Below are 16,736 nucleotides of genomic sequence, written 5' to 3'. Positions count from 1 at the left end.
CCAGCAGATGACATGGCACCCAAACCATCACTGACTGTGGAAACTTTACACTGGACTTCAAGCAACGTGGATTCTGTGCCTCTCCTCTCTTCCTCTAGACTCTGGGACCTTGATTTCCAAAGGAAATGCAAAATTTACTTTCATCAGAGAACATAACTTTGGACCACTCAGCAGCAGTCCAGTCCTTTTTGTCTTTAGCCCAGGCGAGACGCTTCTGACGCTGTGTCTTGTTCAAGAGTGGCTTGACACAAGGAATGCGACAGCTGAAACCCATGTCTTGCATACGTCTGTGCGTGGTGGTTCTTGAAGCACTGACTCCAGCTGCAGTCCACTCTTTGTGAATGGGTTTTGTTTCACAATCCTCTCCAGGGTGCGGTTATCCCTATTGCTTGTACACTTTTTTCTACCACATCTTTTCCTTCCCTTCGCCTCTCTATTAATGTGCTTGGACACAGAGCTCTGTGAACAGCCAGCCTCTTTAGCAATGACCTTTCATGTCTTGCTATCCTTGTGCAAGGTGTCAATGGTCGTCTTTTGGACAGCTGTCAAGTCAGCAGTCTTCCCCATGATTGTGTAGCCTACAGAACTAGATTGAGAGACCATTTAAAGGCCTTTGCAGGTGTTTTGAGTTAATTAGCTGATTAGAGTGTGGCACCAGGTGTCTTCAACATTGAACCTTTTCACAATATTCTAATTTTCTGAGATACTGATTTTGGGGTTTTCATTAGTTGTCAGGTATAAGCATCAAAATTAAAAGAAATGAACACTTGAAATATATCAGTCTGTGTGGAATGAATGTATACATTATACAAGTTTCACTTTTTGAATGGAATTACTGAAATAACTAATATCTTTTTTATGATATTCTAATTATATGACCAGCACCTGTATTTCAGTCATCAGCCCTGTTGCCTGTGTTCCCTTGTGTTCCACGGTGTCTCTTGGATTTTCTACCTCCTCGGTTTATCACTTATGACATTTTGGATTTCTTTGCCTCTGTGTCTGGCTTGACTTTTCCTTGTTTTGGACAACCTGGCTCATTTTCATTAGTTACACATATCATTTAATAAACTGTCTATCAGTAAAAGTGCATCTGGGTCCAAAACCCATATCTTGGGTCATCGCTGAGAAAAACATAACACTATCCAATATTTTCCCAAGCTTTCATCAGTTTGTTTTTACCTTGAAGAAATAAGCTTCCATAAGTGTCTTTCAAATGTCAACTAACAAAAAAAGGCGCCGTAAGGCCTGTATAGCTCCACAGGTCTCAACCCTAACCAAAAGAGTCAACCTTGACACCCGATGAGCCACAGAGCTCAATGAACTGAGATGTTTTTATGGATGGTGAATATAAAAACCTGCTGTTGATGCCTTTTCACTGCTGCCACTTTGCCTCTGCTTCTCTAAAATAAAAAACTGTGTGTGTGAGTGAGCAACGATTAGCCATGCTCCGCTGCTATCGTTCTCATGAGCCTCAGACTTGAGGAGAGAAAGTCAATACAAACCACAGTGTTACCATCCATCCATAGCTGTTGTTTAAGTGGTGTTTTTTATTTTGTGTGAGGGGAAACGTCGATGTGGGCCAAATGAAGAGAAGATATTACCAGTTTACAGAAGAGAGAGAGATGAGTGGGAATACGATGAATCCTAATTTTCTCAAAAAAGTGACACTTCACTACAGACATAGACACTACAGTCTAAAATCTGACGGGAAATATACATCAGATGACCTCATGCTGGACTTTTCATCATCATAAACATGAACAAATTGTGAATCATTTGGACTCCATGAGAGCATTTTTACGTAAGGTATCAATTTTAAAACACATTTATCCACTTTCATTTGCCCTTTTTTAAGAGGAAAAACAGGCAATGTGCTGTATCCTGACACAACAACATAAGGCATATGTCAGCAGAAGACATAACTAAACAACAATGCAGAAACAAAAACAAAAGTGGGAAAATATATAATGCAAGATTGAGAAAAAAAAAGTAGGAAAGAGGTAGAAAACTACAAGACAAAATGCAATGAGTGTAATTTTTGCTCTGACTTGAATTGATGGGATGTCAGGAGGTATAGGAGTAGAGAGCCCAACCAACCTTGTGGGCCAACACTGTCCTCCATAATTGAGAGCCAAAATTTAATTTGAACACAACACATCGGCCAGTTGGCTCTCTGGTAACCCTGAGTAGCCTTGTGGGTTTTTAGCAGGAATACAGGATGTTGGGGTCGTTACTACAAGCCATTCAGTCCTTCTGTTGAACAAGGACAGACGGCGTGGTATGCTGTATAGATTCTAGACTCCCTTGAGGCAATTTTTGTTTATGGATATTGGGATGTATAAATAAAATTGACTTGAATATCTCAAAAGGCATTGGGCTCGACCAGGGTTGTACTGGTTCTGGCTCTGATTGGGGATGGTGCCTGTATGGTGGCCATAGGATTGCATCTTTGCTTTTTGAAGATGACTTTGTTGCCTGTTGACGTCCAGAGCAAAACAGGGCGGTTGAGTGTGAAACAGTATGAATTAAAGCCTGAGGCTACATCCACACTACTCACTACTACATTTTCGTTTTAAAATGCAGACCTTTTGCTGCGTTTGCACCTCCCGTCGGGACTAAAACGGCAAATCCGAAGAACTTAAACGGAGGAGTTTGAAAACGCTGTTTTAGTGCGGACAGGTGAAGATGAAGCAGATGCTCACATCTGGCTTCCTGGTTGGGTCTTGTAAGTTATGCAAAGCAAAAGCATAAATCTACTGACAGTGTTTTAGTTTTGGTATTTTTATTAAAATATTTGTACTGTGCAAATAACACTTGTACACTTGCAAATTACTATGCATGTCACTGTACTTACTTTGCGATGACTCCCAGTCTGTTTCCACCGCCAAAATCACTATATACTCCCGTGTTATTTTCAGTAACAGTTCCACATCGTTGTTGGTCCATGCAAAAAAGTCTCTGGTGTGGTTCTTCGTCTGTAGTAGTACTTTTTTCTTTTCACCAAATCTTTTGGAACAGCCAATCGGCTTCCTGTTTAAACTGGCACTCGCATAGCGTTTTCAGTCATTTTAATATAGACGGATAACACTTGTGTGGACAGAGATCGATTTTAGATCGATCGTTTTAGAACTCAGTTTTCAAAACAAAAAGTAGATGTAGATGTAGCATGAGGGGAGCATGGTGGTTTGCTCTCTACAAGCTGGGGGTGCGGTCCTGCCCCCAGTGAAGGAGTTTGAAAATCTTCTTCAAGAGTGAGGATAAGATGGAGATGACAGGCGGACTGGTGTGGTGGACATCGGACAGAACTGTCAATGTAAAAAAGGTTCAGCAGACGATTTACATTTATACTCTCATCTATGGTCATGAGCTTTGGGTAATGACCATAGATGGCTGGACTGAACCTTATAGGCAACTTATACAGGTGGCAGGTTGATGCATGTCCGTTAGAAGGCTAATGTCCAATTTCCTAGAACTGATACACATCAATTCTCCAGAAAAGCAGAACTTTTATCACCTTGAATACATCTCTGTATGATGCATTAATTATACGCTGCAGGCCTCAATTGATGTCGCTCTCTGCAACTCAGACTTCCAATAGGAGCTCACAGGAGAACTGCTGCTTCCTCAAGTCTAAAAGAGTCAGTTAAGGTGGTTCAGTGCTGTTAATGACAAGGATTTCTCCTAGACGCCTCCCTATGCAGGTTTTCCAGGTGCATCCATCTTGGAGGTGACACCAGGGCCGACCAACAACACCCTGGAGGGATTGTATATCCCATCAGGCCTGGATTAACAAAAACATAACTAACATAAACCTACATTTTCAGTAGAGCCACTGGAACATCCAAAACCTTCTCCTGAAACTTAACATAGACTGTAGTTAATTCTGAAAACATCATCAGTGAGATCTTGGAGGACATTCAAGGATTTGGGGCAGCTGAAAATTGGGGATTCATATTTCGGGAGTGTTTCTTATCTTTCACAGTAGTAAACACATAATACAAATAATATTTAGCTGCAATGACTTTTCTAAATTTTCTTAAACACAGAGATCTTTGAGAAATACAGTGCTTTGGGGGGGGGTTTCTAGAAAGAACGTGATGAAACTGCAGATTAAGGAGGTTTAAGGCACTTTACCTTCACTCTATTGGACTATATAAATAAAACTGACTTGAATATCTAAGTTGGCTTTGGGCTCAACCAGAGTTCTGCTGGTCCTGACTGTGTGTCCATATGGTGGTCTCGGATTGCATTATTACTTTTTTTGGATGACTGCGTTGCCTTGTGACTTGCCGTGCAAAACGGGACAGTTAAGTGTGAAGCGGTTTAGATTAAAGTCTGAGGGGAGAATGGTGATTTGCTCTCTTCAAGCTGTGGGCTGCAGTTTCCAATATTTGTAAATCTCCAAAAACATCAGAGTCACAACCAGTTCAGATCAACATGCTGCAGTCGTCTTGGTGAAAGTATTTTAGTTTATCTTCCAAACTGAGGGAAAATTAGCATTATTATTCTTGTGATGTATGATCCTTGATCCACCTGGTCTCTTCTGTCCTGCAGCCTGCTGCTGACATTTAGATGATACATCTGCTGCTCCAGTTTCAGTCAGACCTCAGCTGCTCTCAGATCAGACTCTCACAATCATGAGCTTTAAACTAGCTCTGCTCTGATCAGGCAGGAAGGTGGCGTCCAGGTCAGGAGACAGAGAGCTGTACAGTCACAGGATTCACCCTCCATCAACCTCTCAAACCTTCATAAATTTCTTTTTTCAGAGGATTTAAAGTTTGATGATTCTTATACTGAGAGAAATACTTTTTTATGGCTGCACCATTCCATCTGATTATAATATTCTAGATGTTATGTCATTTAAGACACATTTCTCAAAAAAGACCCATAATCCACCTCTTTGCTGTCCTTGTTTGCTCTGTATGTTTCAATTTGTAAGAATTTGCAAGCCTGAATGTATCAAATTTCAGAAAGCAAATGCAAATAAAGTGCAACTGGACAAGAGAAGATGCGAACGATGATTGTTCAGACTTGGGGCCGATCCACACTGCTACGTTTGCACCTCCCATCCAGACGAAAACGAAGACCTGAATCAGAGAAGTTTGAAAGCGCTGCCGACCCCGTTTTTCGTCTTAAAACTCCCGGTAGTGTTTTAGACTTTTAACGATGACGCAGACGCTCTGGTTTGGCTTTCTGATTGGGTCTTATAAGTAAAAGCAGAAATACAATGCTACTGGCAGAGTTGTAGTTTTGGTATTTTTATGAAAATATTTTGTACCGTGCAAATAACACTTACATCCTACACTTGTACTCTGTATGTTTTTCACCGCCACAGTCGCTTTAATCTCCAGTGTTACTTTCAGTAACAGTCCCAGCTCGTTATTGGTCCATGCAAAAAAAAAGTCTGGTGTGGTTCTTTGTTTGTATTTCTTTATTCTTTTGCCAAATCTTCTGTAACTATGGAAGACACCATCTGCTTTATGTTTACACCCAGTGTACTGAATGGCCACCCGATGTGCATTTTCAGTCGTTTTAATATAGATGGAGATCATCTCTGATACGCAGCTAAAATGCTGGTGTGGACGGAGATTATATTCATTTTAAAACTCTGTTTTTAAACAAAAATGGAGTAATGTGGATGGGGCCTTGGCCTTGCATGGCTCTAATGACCATAACGACTGTCGTTACAACAGCCAGGAACACTAACGAACCAGCGGTATCGATCATCTTGGTAACGACCCTACAGAGGTTAAATAGCTGAGTTTCCCTACCAGTCAGTCAGAACTGAAGAAGTCTCTTGGATGAGGGATGAAATGTCTTCTAGTATCTTGAACATTGACAATGAAGCTGAGATTTTTCACTCAATACCACAAATATCTAACTCATGGTGGCGCTACAGGAAAAGTCAGGTGCAGATGCACATACACACTCGCTCTGCACGTTCTCATTCTCCACGCCCAAGGATGATACTCAATATTAAAGGACTTGGGTCAGCGCCAAAATAAAATCCATTAATGTGACTTTATAAGACTGAGTGGTTGTTCGTTCCTCACCTTTCTCCTTTACTCTTCCTGAAACATGTCATCAGACTCTGACCTTCACACTGTTTGTGGTGTTGGTTTTGTAATGACAGCTTGTGTCGTAGAGGCCACATAAATCTCTTCAGAGCTTGTTTTTTCTCTCAGGCCCACAAATGAGTTTATGCTTCGCTGTCTGTCATGCATTTTCATAATGATTGCTCGATGCGTCGCTGGAATCACCGCCGTCGTTGTTTTGGGCTCTTGGAGGGAAACTCGCCATCTGTCACCACGTTTCCTTCCTTCCACCCATCCTTTCTCCGTCCTGGTGGCTGAGCGGAGCCCCATTGAGGATTCCCTGCTGTCACTTTGACACTAAGTCAGAGGACCATTAACCCGGGCCTCCACTTACAGGAGGCGTTGCCATGGTGACATGGGGGGGGGGTCTCTGAGCAGCGGTAGCGATCATAGACTGTTTATAAAAGGCGATAGGCCGTGTTGTGTGTTGGGAGCATGTGCACAGGTGTCTTGTGACAGATGCTGGAGGATGGTCTGCTGCCTGTTTGAGCTCTGCATGGTGTGTATGTGTGTGTATGTGCGTGTGTGGTTGAGTGAGCTTGAATCATGTTGCTGCGCCACGTCTCGCTTCTGTAATGGCTTCAGATGTATAATTTATTACAATTGACGTGAAATTAATATTTAATGCTGCCTTTCATTAGTTATAGAAGTTGTTTCTATTACTTGTCCTCTAAAGTCTGTGAATCAGCAAAAGTAATCTTATGATTTATTATTATTATTATTATTATAAAATAAAAACCAGATATTTGTGCAGCATAAAGTCATGAATACCAGTAAAGTAAGTAAGTAAAGTTTATTTGCGATCGATTTGATGATTGATACAATACAACAAAGTGAAATATAACGCACAAGAACATATAAATACAAAAGTACTTGTTACCACATCGATCAGAAATTAGCTGCAAACGTGTTTTCAATTCATCTCCCATGGACATGAGGGGTTAAGAGTATGGAACCATTTGGAAGATTTTATTGACAATCCAATCCTCAAATAGTTTTGAATATAGTTAAATATAGCTTTTTGTGGCTCTGTTATAGTCTGGTATCTCATAAGTTGCTCAGATTTTATATTATATATTTATATTTTTCATTTAGTAATTTAAAGAGAGACTACTATATGTTACTTTTACTGAACATCAACCACTGTGGCCAAAAAATGTGAATTACACCATACTAAATGCTAATATATTCATAGTTTATGCATAGTAAACAGTAGCACAAGTAGAAAAGAGTCATTATGAACTGACTCAGTAATACTAGTTACACAGCAGTTAAAGTTTAAAGTTAGCCAACCATACCAGACCAAATAAAAGATGTAAAAGTGTATTGGACTGAGCACGTATTTCAACTTTCAGAAGTTTTAAAGTCTTGCTTTAATATTTCAATGTACCTGTAAAATATACACATACTTTGAGGATAGGGCTGGTGTTATTCTATATTTTTTTAAGGCCAGAAGCCGTGCCACGCCATCAATGGCAACAGCAAGGAGAGCAAGCGTGGTGGTTGTGCTCAAGATGCAGCCAGAGAAGACAGAAACCAAACTCAGGAAAACAAAGCAAGAACTAATTTTACTTCTACACGTCCTCTACAGCATTGAAATGAACAGATCAGTTAACAAACATAAGCTTCAAAGTTTGATTATCTCATCTGAACCAACAATGTTTATGATATTAGTTAAGCTAAAGTTGTTATATTAATTAAGAAGTGTCATATTTTTAACAATTTCATTTATTTATCTATGTGACGAGATTATAGTTCATGGCAGCGGTGTCTAGAGTACAGGCTGTTAGTAAGATCTTGTAGCCGTGTCAATGGAAGTTACGCTCTGCTGTTACCCATTAAAAATACAGAAGATCAATGTCACCGCAGAAACAATCAGTTATAGTTAGTCTACTTTACTATTCTTTTAAACTTAAATTTTAGTTTTGATGGTGTTGATGGTGCAATATTTAGTCCAGTCAGGGTTCAGGATCAGAGAGTGACTGTGGATCAGGTGTCTAAGTGCCTCCTTCTGCCAGTAAAAGACTCATAGTCACAATGAAGGCTTTCACAGAACACTGCTGACAAAGATAACAACACAGAGAATCAATAGTCTCGTATTGGCTCACAAACGCAGCACGGAGCCTAATGATGCGTTTGTGGTCATCTGTCCAACTGAGATAAGGGTAGAGAGAGAAAAAGAGAGTCCTGATGTTTCTCTGTTCTGTTGCTGATCCCGTTTAAAGACAGAGGTAATCAGTTCATGATTGTCCAGCTGCTCACACGATGAAGCTTCAGCAGTCCACTACTGAAAACATTGACACAGCTCACAGTTAATGGGGTAAGAGGAGGTGGAACTGCAGTGTAAAGTGTTCTAGTTCTTGTAGTTTATGTGGATTTAGGTTAAGTGGCAAGTAGGTGTGAATGTGTGCTTGAATGGTTGTCCGTGTCCAGCCCTGTGATTGACCGGTGACTTGTCCAGGCTTCTTGCCCAATGTCAGCTGAGATTGGCTACATCACCCTGCAGCCCTCTAAAGGATAAGTGGGTGTAACTAATGGATGCATATTTTAGTATGAAGTTCTGATCTGCTCCTGTTCAATTTGCTGTTAATGCAAACTCTGCATTTCCTGTTTCATGTTTAACTGCTGTCTTGCTAAATGTTGTATTTCCACAGCACTGTTCCATCAGTACAACAACAGAGTCATGTACACACCACTCTGCTGAAAACACTTTCTCTTATCCAACAGTGTTTAATCACTCATTACTTCCAGTTGCTTCCACTATGCCATTTTTGTGATTTCTGTTAAGTTGCTGTCAGTGAAGCTAATCATTTCCAGCAGATGTGTCACATTAAAAGTCCAGTGGCTCAAAGGGCTTAATCTCTCCCTTTCCTTTTAACGTGTGAAATATGAAGGAAGTGTTGGGTTTCATTAGCAGTAGCAGTGATCAAAACACGTAATATATCACTACAACACAACAGGAAACTGCAGCCCAGTACTCACCACTTTGACTTTTGCACCAGTCAGCTGGAGAGTAGAAAACTTTGGCTGGTTATGAGCCAGACAAAATTGTCAGCCACAAACACGAGTCACTAGATTGATTCCAGTAAATGAACTGAGCAGCCAACCATCTGTTGGTTTAATGAAGGCTGATGGAATTATTACTGCTGAGCTCAGTGCACCAGACCATCATTTAAGTAAATCCTCTTGTTCATCAGGTTTATCTGCATGTAGTGAAGTGAAACTTGTTCTCAACACAGTCAGCTGAAAACCTTATATGTCCCACATAAAAAAAGGTACATGAGTCATGAGACTCAGATTGTTGTAAAAGATCGTTCTGGTATATTTAAAATTAATGTTTTTCTCTATGACATCCATTTCATGGACATAAATGTTGAAATAACGTATAGACATGAAAAATACATATTGAGCAAACAAATGTGGGCATGACATAATTAATGCAATTATGCAATTATGCAAAGTTATATATATATATATATATATATATATATATATGTGTGTGTGTGTGTGTGTGTGTATGTATATATATATATGTATATATGTGTGTGTATATGTATGTATGTATATGTATGTATATAAATATATGTATATATATATGGATTAACTACTCAAATGAAGTGTTTGAAGACATTATTGATTGTATTCATGCAGTGAATTAAACATCTTAAATAAGCATTTTAAGGGTACAATGATTTAAGGCCCCCAAATTAGTAATATTAAGGGATGGAATTAGTAATTCACTCATACAATATAAAGGTCTTGAAAACAGTTCTGTTTACATTCAGTGTATCGTTGAGGTCTAACAAATGTGTTGAATGAATTTTCTTCCTCAGAAAATATTGGCAAAGACACATTTTTAATTGAATATTTTGAAAGTTTCATCGCTTTTCATCCTTGCCAGCTTGCACTCGTCTACTTACTCGCATCTGTTGGTGAATTGCTGCGTTTGCCATTTCACCCACCGACTGACGCTCAGCAGAAATGCTTTAAACTACGCTTTCTTTCATGAAAAAGAAAACACATACAAAATATTGCTCCATAGCAATTCAGGGAGTTAAGTCATTATTTGACATTATTTGAGAGTAAGTGGAATTACTCACTTGATGTCATGATGAGATAATGTGGTATTTGTTAAGTCAAAGTGAAAACATGAAAAGCACCGAAAGTGGAGATTCAAGCTTTCTTTCACATCACGGTTGACAGTTAAAGGTGGTGTATGAGATTTAGGAGAAATCCAACACCATGACAAAATCCATGATAATGAGTGAAGTTAGCTAGGTTGTGGGTTAGCAAACTGTCACTTGCTTTTGTTGCTGCTGCGAAGCTAACATGTAAAGAGGACGAGACGTCCCAGAGCCAGCACACCAGCACCAGACAGCAAGACTCACAACTCTCCTGCTGTTATAGCTAACATCACAACAACAGCATATTTTGCTGAACTAGAAAGTAAGCTGAATGTCTGTGGGCGAGTCATTTAATGTTATCTGACACACAAATCATGGCTTGAACGCCCACTTTGTTTGTTTCCCATCTACAGAGCCAGGGCTGTAAACAAGCACCAGATTTTTTGTCAGCACACGCAGAGACAAAATTAGCTAACAGACCTCAGGGTCTCAGGGCCTCAGGGCTGAACTTTGACAAAAAAAAAAAACGTGTATTAGATTAGAATCCTTTACCCAACCTTTCAAAAGTGAAAGTTTCTCAGGTTATCATCATGTCTTCTCCACCCCGTAACCTTTCCCCCCTCTGTTTTCTCAGATGTACATTCAGACGGCCACGCTGACCGTCTCCCTCAGCCTCAGCGCCTCCGTCTCTCTTGGCATGCTCTACATGCCGAAGGTCTACATCATCATCTTCCATCCTGAGCAGAACGTCCCCAAACGCAAACGCAGCTTCAAGGCCATTGTCACTGCCGCCACCATGACCAGCAAGCTGTCACATCTGGCGGCTGAACGGCCCAACGGCGAGGTGAAGACGGAACTGTGCGAGGGTGTGGAGGCTAGCGGTGAGTAGGCGGAGGGGCTTCCTACGGATCGGATTGGTTGAAACGTTCATTACGGTTTAATACTTTTGTACGTTGTAGTAGTTTATATAGTTAATAAATATATATATATATATAGAAAATTCAACCCAACAAATATGTCACAATAAAACTTTATCAGTTCAGCCGTTTTCTCAACAAAATTACAAAGAAAAGAAATTCAAGAAAACAATAAAAAGCAAAGGCAGGATTTACATATATACTGTTCTTACCGTCAGTATGCTCATGAGTTTGATCTTTTCTACCGCAGATGTTTGTCAGTGGAGATTACGTTGCTGAATGCTTGATTTGATGCAGCTGAACTGATGCGTCCGGCTGTCCACATACCTTTGGCCACATGGTGTATTTCATTACTGGATGTACAGAGATCTTACTATCCTGGAGTACAAGGATAGTAAGAACCAGCGAACAAGAGGATTTACCTGCTTCCTCCTTTAAGATACCTTAGAAGCCTTTATTAGGCAGCAAGTACTGATGAACAAGACAAAGACAGTAGCAAAAGAAGTAAATGCTGTTCGTTATTCTCTGAACAAAGGCACTGTAAGAAGAGAACTGTGTGTTTCTCTGTAAAGTCTACCACGTGGAGGGAAAGTCAGAGTCAGAGCGAAGCCTCTCTGCAGTAATGAGGATTTAACAGGAAGTTGACTGGAGTTCATTTAGACATCACCTGAGACCAAAACTGATAAAGCCAAACTGTTTACAGCTCAGAGTTACACTTCAAAGCTACTTCTCGGCCCGTCAGCAGAAAAGTGGGAGCCGTCGGATTGTTTACTCATCAGAGATGTGCTGACTGAACTGATCTGCTTAATGTAACAAGGAGCAGCTCTCACATCAGTTTTACTTTCTCAACTTTACACAAGGCCAAACTTTCTCTTTAATCCTGCAGTGTTCAGTGTGAAGTCACAAAGATACATTTATGAAAAACTACATGAGACGCTTGTGAGACTTATTTAGTCCAACATATCTCAACAACTGATAGATATTTTATGTTTACATTTAGTATGAATGAAGGACAAACTTAATATTTGTAGTTCCATTTCTGGTGAGGCTCTAAGAATAGCTAAATGGTCAGGATGTTGTTCGTTCATATTGTGGCTGTAATGAACAATGCAGCCTCTAGAGGACACTAGCAGGAGTTTAGGCAAAAACTAACATGGTTATTTAACTACATTTGTCCCTGGTCTCAAAGTCATTCCAGGATCCTCAGATTCTTTGATAAAAAATAATGCTGCTGCACAATTTAAACACTTTTTAAGTGTTTCCCAAATTGCAACTCTAACAAATAGGCTGTCAAAGTGTGTATGTACGACGTAAGCCAAAAATGTTATTATAATTTATATTTTATCTTAATGTCAATTAAATACTAATTCTCATTTTAATTTTCCCCCATAAACACATTTATATTGTTCTTACGTACAAAACAACGAAGGTTGTTGAAACAGCAAAGGTAATTTATTTGGAGTACTGCCTTGTGTCAACGGTTCAGGCTGGTGTGGTGGCGTAATGCAGTGGGGAATATTTTCTTAGCACACCTTAGTGTCCTTAATAGCAACTGAGCATACTTTTAATGCCACAGCATGACACTTGATGTATTGTTGCTTATGTACACTGTCACTTCAGGGCCACAGTCTACCCATGTATTCGGACACAGTGGTGGAAGTCAAGGAGATTTTGCAATACCTGATGACCTCTGGCCATCTGACTTTTTATCTGGTCAGCCTTGCTTCTGGTTTTTACTTAATGAGGAAAGTCTGTACACAAACAAGACAACCAAGGGCCACCAGCCTGTGAAAAATGGTTTTAAAAGTTCCCAGACTCCTCGTGTATTACCTGCTGGTAATGTGGAATAGCAGGTGGCACTAGATGTTTTAAGAATCTTAAGTCTTCTGTTTGGCTGCTCAGTAGATCTGCTCATTTTTGCTCAATTCATTATTTGTAACTGTCTTGTTATCTGTTGACTTTTGTGACATCAGAAATCAGCCTCTGAATTCAGTCCCCATGAAATCAAAATCTTATGTCTTGCACAATAGGTCACCAATACAACATGGTCCAACAATGATAAAAAATATTGTTTTGTAAGAATTGTTAATGGTATTTTAGTTTGTCATTTCCTGGAAAACGTGTTTTAATTCAGTGTGAAAAGTTTTTTAATTTTTATGACCCTACCAGAGTGTAGTGTTTCTGTGGGCCCACCGGACCTCACTGATTACTGTACAAAAACAAAAACACATCTTTATTAACTGATTTTGGTGAAACTGGATCAGAGAACAATATTTTCTGGTTCTCCCTCTGATGTCCCCTGGCTACCCTGCCTCAACTATCTGTGGTTTAGTTCGCTGATGAACAACAGATAGCTTTACTTGTTGCTAAATAATTAACAGCTAACTGCTACTAGCTGCTGTTAGTTCGGTCAGTTAGCTGCCTGGACACAAAGGAGGTTAACTGCTAGCACATCGGCCGTCAGGCCAGCTGTAGGGTTTTCCGGTCGACTTGCACACAATCGCAGACTGAGATTTAGGCACACACCCCTGTGATGGTTTGGGTTAGGGTAAGGGGCTTTGGGAAGCTGTCAACGCCTTTTATACTAACTTAGCTAGCTACCTAGCTAGCTATTAGCGCTTCTGGTCTAGACAGGGCGTCTCATACAGACGCGCCCGGGGGAGTCTCATACGCACGCATCTTTTGCATCAAATACTATAATAAAATAACGCTTTGTCAGCCTTTCTGAAAGCATCAGTATTTGTCGCTCTGAGATGAGAACAGACAACAACACACGAGTAATTATGAACAGGCACATTTGTGGTAACCTTCTTTGACAGACAGGACCACTGTGCAGATAGGGATCCGGGGTACCTAAAGTGTTCACTTGGCGGAAGCTGGAATCAGTTCGCGCAGAGACTGCATGACGGGGTGGCGGCGTAGCACACATTCAGCACTAGTGGCTACTGCAGTCCCTCCCTAGCTTTGTCTTTTAACAGGAAACATGTACATATACGGAATGAAATAGCACTCCGCTTTCCATTTCGTGGGAACTTTAAGGCATAAGTTAAAGTAAAGGGTCACTTTACCAACCTGCTGTTTGTTTTTCTCTCCTCAGTGCCACCAACGAAAAATACCTACGTCAGCTACACCAACCATGCCATGTGAAAAAGTGACACCATCGACTCGAGGACGTCCTGGGACATTTAAATAGCAGATTCCAGACTCAGAGGAGATGTTACCAGAGGATAAGACAGAAATGAGGTGCTCTGAACAATCTGAAGGATCGGAACTTAGAAACTGAAACCTGGGAAGTGTTTTTATGTTTACAGACAGAAGGAAACGGGCCTGAAGGGTGCCAAAAACCTGAAAGGATTTCAACTGTAAAACCATCCAAGAAACGGTGAGGAAGCAGGAGGATGATAACCTGAAAGACACAAAAAAATAAGAATTAAAACAAATCTTCAAAAAGAAATACAAAAAATAAATTGTGGGGACCAAACATATTTGTTCTTATTCTAATTGTATGTTAAAAAAACTTGTGGTTGTGAAAATTTCTGATTCTTGTCTCATGTCGTCTGTCCATCGACCTGCATTATGAGATGAGTCCGTTGCTGTTTTCGGTTAACATGAACGGTAGCTTTTGGTTGTGAAATGTCTAAATGGTTGAACTGAAGCATGCCCGTTTTTTATACAAATGATCTATTTATAATAAAGGAATGTTTCACAAGTCTGTGGCTTGTTTGGTTTTGAATAAGGACAAACAGCAGCCACCTTCTCAGTGGAAACAGAAAGTAGTTGTGCTGCACAGACGCTGATCTTCATTCTTCAGTGCAAATCTCGTCGTAACACCAATCTTGAGAAGCTGCAGAGCTGCCCTCTCCATTCATTAGTCACCGTTTCTTACACTGAACATTTCCAGCTAAACTGACGATCATTGTTGACCCTTTTCTCTCTGCTTTGCTCGCCTGCTATTCGCCGGTCTTGTGCAGAGTTGTGCCCGCCGACTCACCTAGATTTTCATGTCACGGTTCCTCGCGGGTCTATTCCAAGTACTGTTTAATTTTTGTTTTAGAAAACTTCCTTAGAGGGCGTCAGGGTTACAATTTTGGATTTATTCAGCAACAACATTTCAACATTTTTCAACAGCATTTTTCAAAAGCTATTTTCTTTTGAAGTTTATTTATTTACAGCATTATATGTGGATATTTACATCATGATAGGCTGTATATTAACTTACTGGGAGAAAACCGGTGTGAGATTAGGAGTTGAATCAGGCTCCGCCTGTCGAATATTTGACTATTTGGTGTCATCCCAAGATAAGATTAATAAAGAAACCGATTGAGTCTATGTGCTGTTTGACTGCTTTTGTGATACCACAAAAATAAGCATTTTTTAACCCACAAATTGACATGTATAAATGTGAAAGTTAGTAAAAAGAAATTTGCACATTTTTCCAAAGTAACAAAAAATATTCATGCTGGATGGTCATGGCTATAGCCAGCTTGCTATTTACAAAAATAACATTTAACTTTTTAATTCTGCCTACAAAAGCTCTGATTGGTAGATGTGTATGGGTAAACAGCAAGCACAACGTCACACCTAAACATATCAGACATATGAGTGTTGATTCAGAGGTCTGGAACCAAGCTAGCGTTAACTCCAACTACACTGGAGCTGCTGAACATCATCTACATTTGTCCAAAGGAAGAGGAAGGACGTGTTTAACTGTGAGTTCTGCTTTAACGTGAAAGAATGTGTGAGTAGATGCTAATAGACGGGATGTGACTGTAGAGACATGACACGTTTATTCAAGGAAAGACAGGAAACGTTAGCAAATACTTCACATCCCAACATGATAACGCTGCAGAGCAGGAAACAGAACTCCATCCATACTGGATTTGACCTTTAACATCACACAAACCCGAGTCTGGCAGGAAACTCAGCACAGTGTGCTCCTCATTACAGACTTAAAAAAAAGAAAGAGAGTCGATGTGATCAATACATGCTGTGGAACAGGAGAGGCCGGATCAATACGAGCTACCAGAGAGAACTCCTCATGCATGTAATGAATATTTCTGCATCTCCTGGCAGAGAAGAAGACGAGGACAGGTAGAGTCTGAGTGATGAAACGTCCGGGCCTCCTGCTTTTCTCCCCCCGTCGCAGCTCTCATTTCTCGCACACACTGAAAGAAAAGAAACTCCATCTCCGCACTGAAATAAATACTGATGATGGAACGGCACACCTGAATTTCTCCACAGGTTTTGATTTTTGTTTTTCTGTTTGATCATTTGTTTGCTGTCCTCAGGCTCATCTGTTTAACATTTTAACAGCCTTCAGGTAAGAGCGAATGTCATGCTTCAGGACGTCTCTACTCACTACAGTCTGAGACAAACTGTGTGGGAATTTATTACTGCCATTCAACTGTTTTAACAGTATTATAATGTCTCCGGTGTCTTCTGATGAGGTGTCAAGAATGAATATAAGAAATCAAAACACATTGTCGCATATGTTACAGTCTCGAAGGAGATACAATTATTACATTGAACCCCTATACTTATTTTTATCTTATCTCATTTTGATTTAGAGGATTATAGAACTACATATCTTCTAAAAA

The 16,736-nt window shown here is 40.1% G+C and overlaps 1 protein-coding gene across 13 annotated transcripts in view; it reads left to right on the top strand.

Moving 5' to 3' along the window:
• LOC123961830 (metabotropic glutamate receptor 8-like) overlaps positions 1 to 14,851 on the top strand; it is a 151,442-nt gene extending 136,591 nt beyond the window's left edge. For all 13 annotated transcript variants that reach the window (XM_046037557.1, XM_046037569.1, XM_046037567.1 and 10 more), the window contains 2 exons: positions 10,857 to 11,103; positions 14,237 to 14,851. In XM_046037557.1, the coding sequence (XP_045893513.1) occupies positions 10,857 to 11,103; positions 14,237 to 14,286 (297 nt within the window). In that variant the 3' untranslated portion in view covers positions 14,287 to 14,851. The remainder of the gene's footprint in view (positions 1 to 10,856; positions 11,104 to 14,236) is intronic.
• Positions 14,852 to 16,736: the final 1,885 nt, after the last annotated feature.

The sequence above is a fragment of the Micropterus dolomieu genome, linkage group LG22, assembly GCF_021292245.1.
Source record: "Micropterus dolomieu isolate WLL.071019.BEF.003 ecotype Adirondacks linkage group LG22, ASM2129224v1, whole genome shotgun sequence".
In the NCBI taxonomy this organism is placed as follows: Eukaryota; Metazoa; Chordata; class Actinopteri; order Centrarchiformes; family Centrarchidae; genus Micropterus; species Micropterus dolomieu.
Note: the sequence above shows the minus strand (reverse complement) of the source record. Positions and strands in the feature narration are given on the sequence as shown.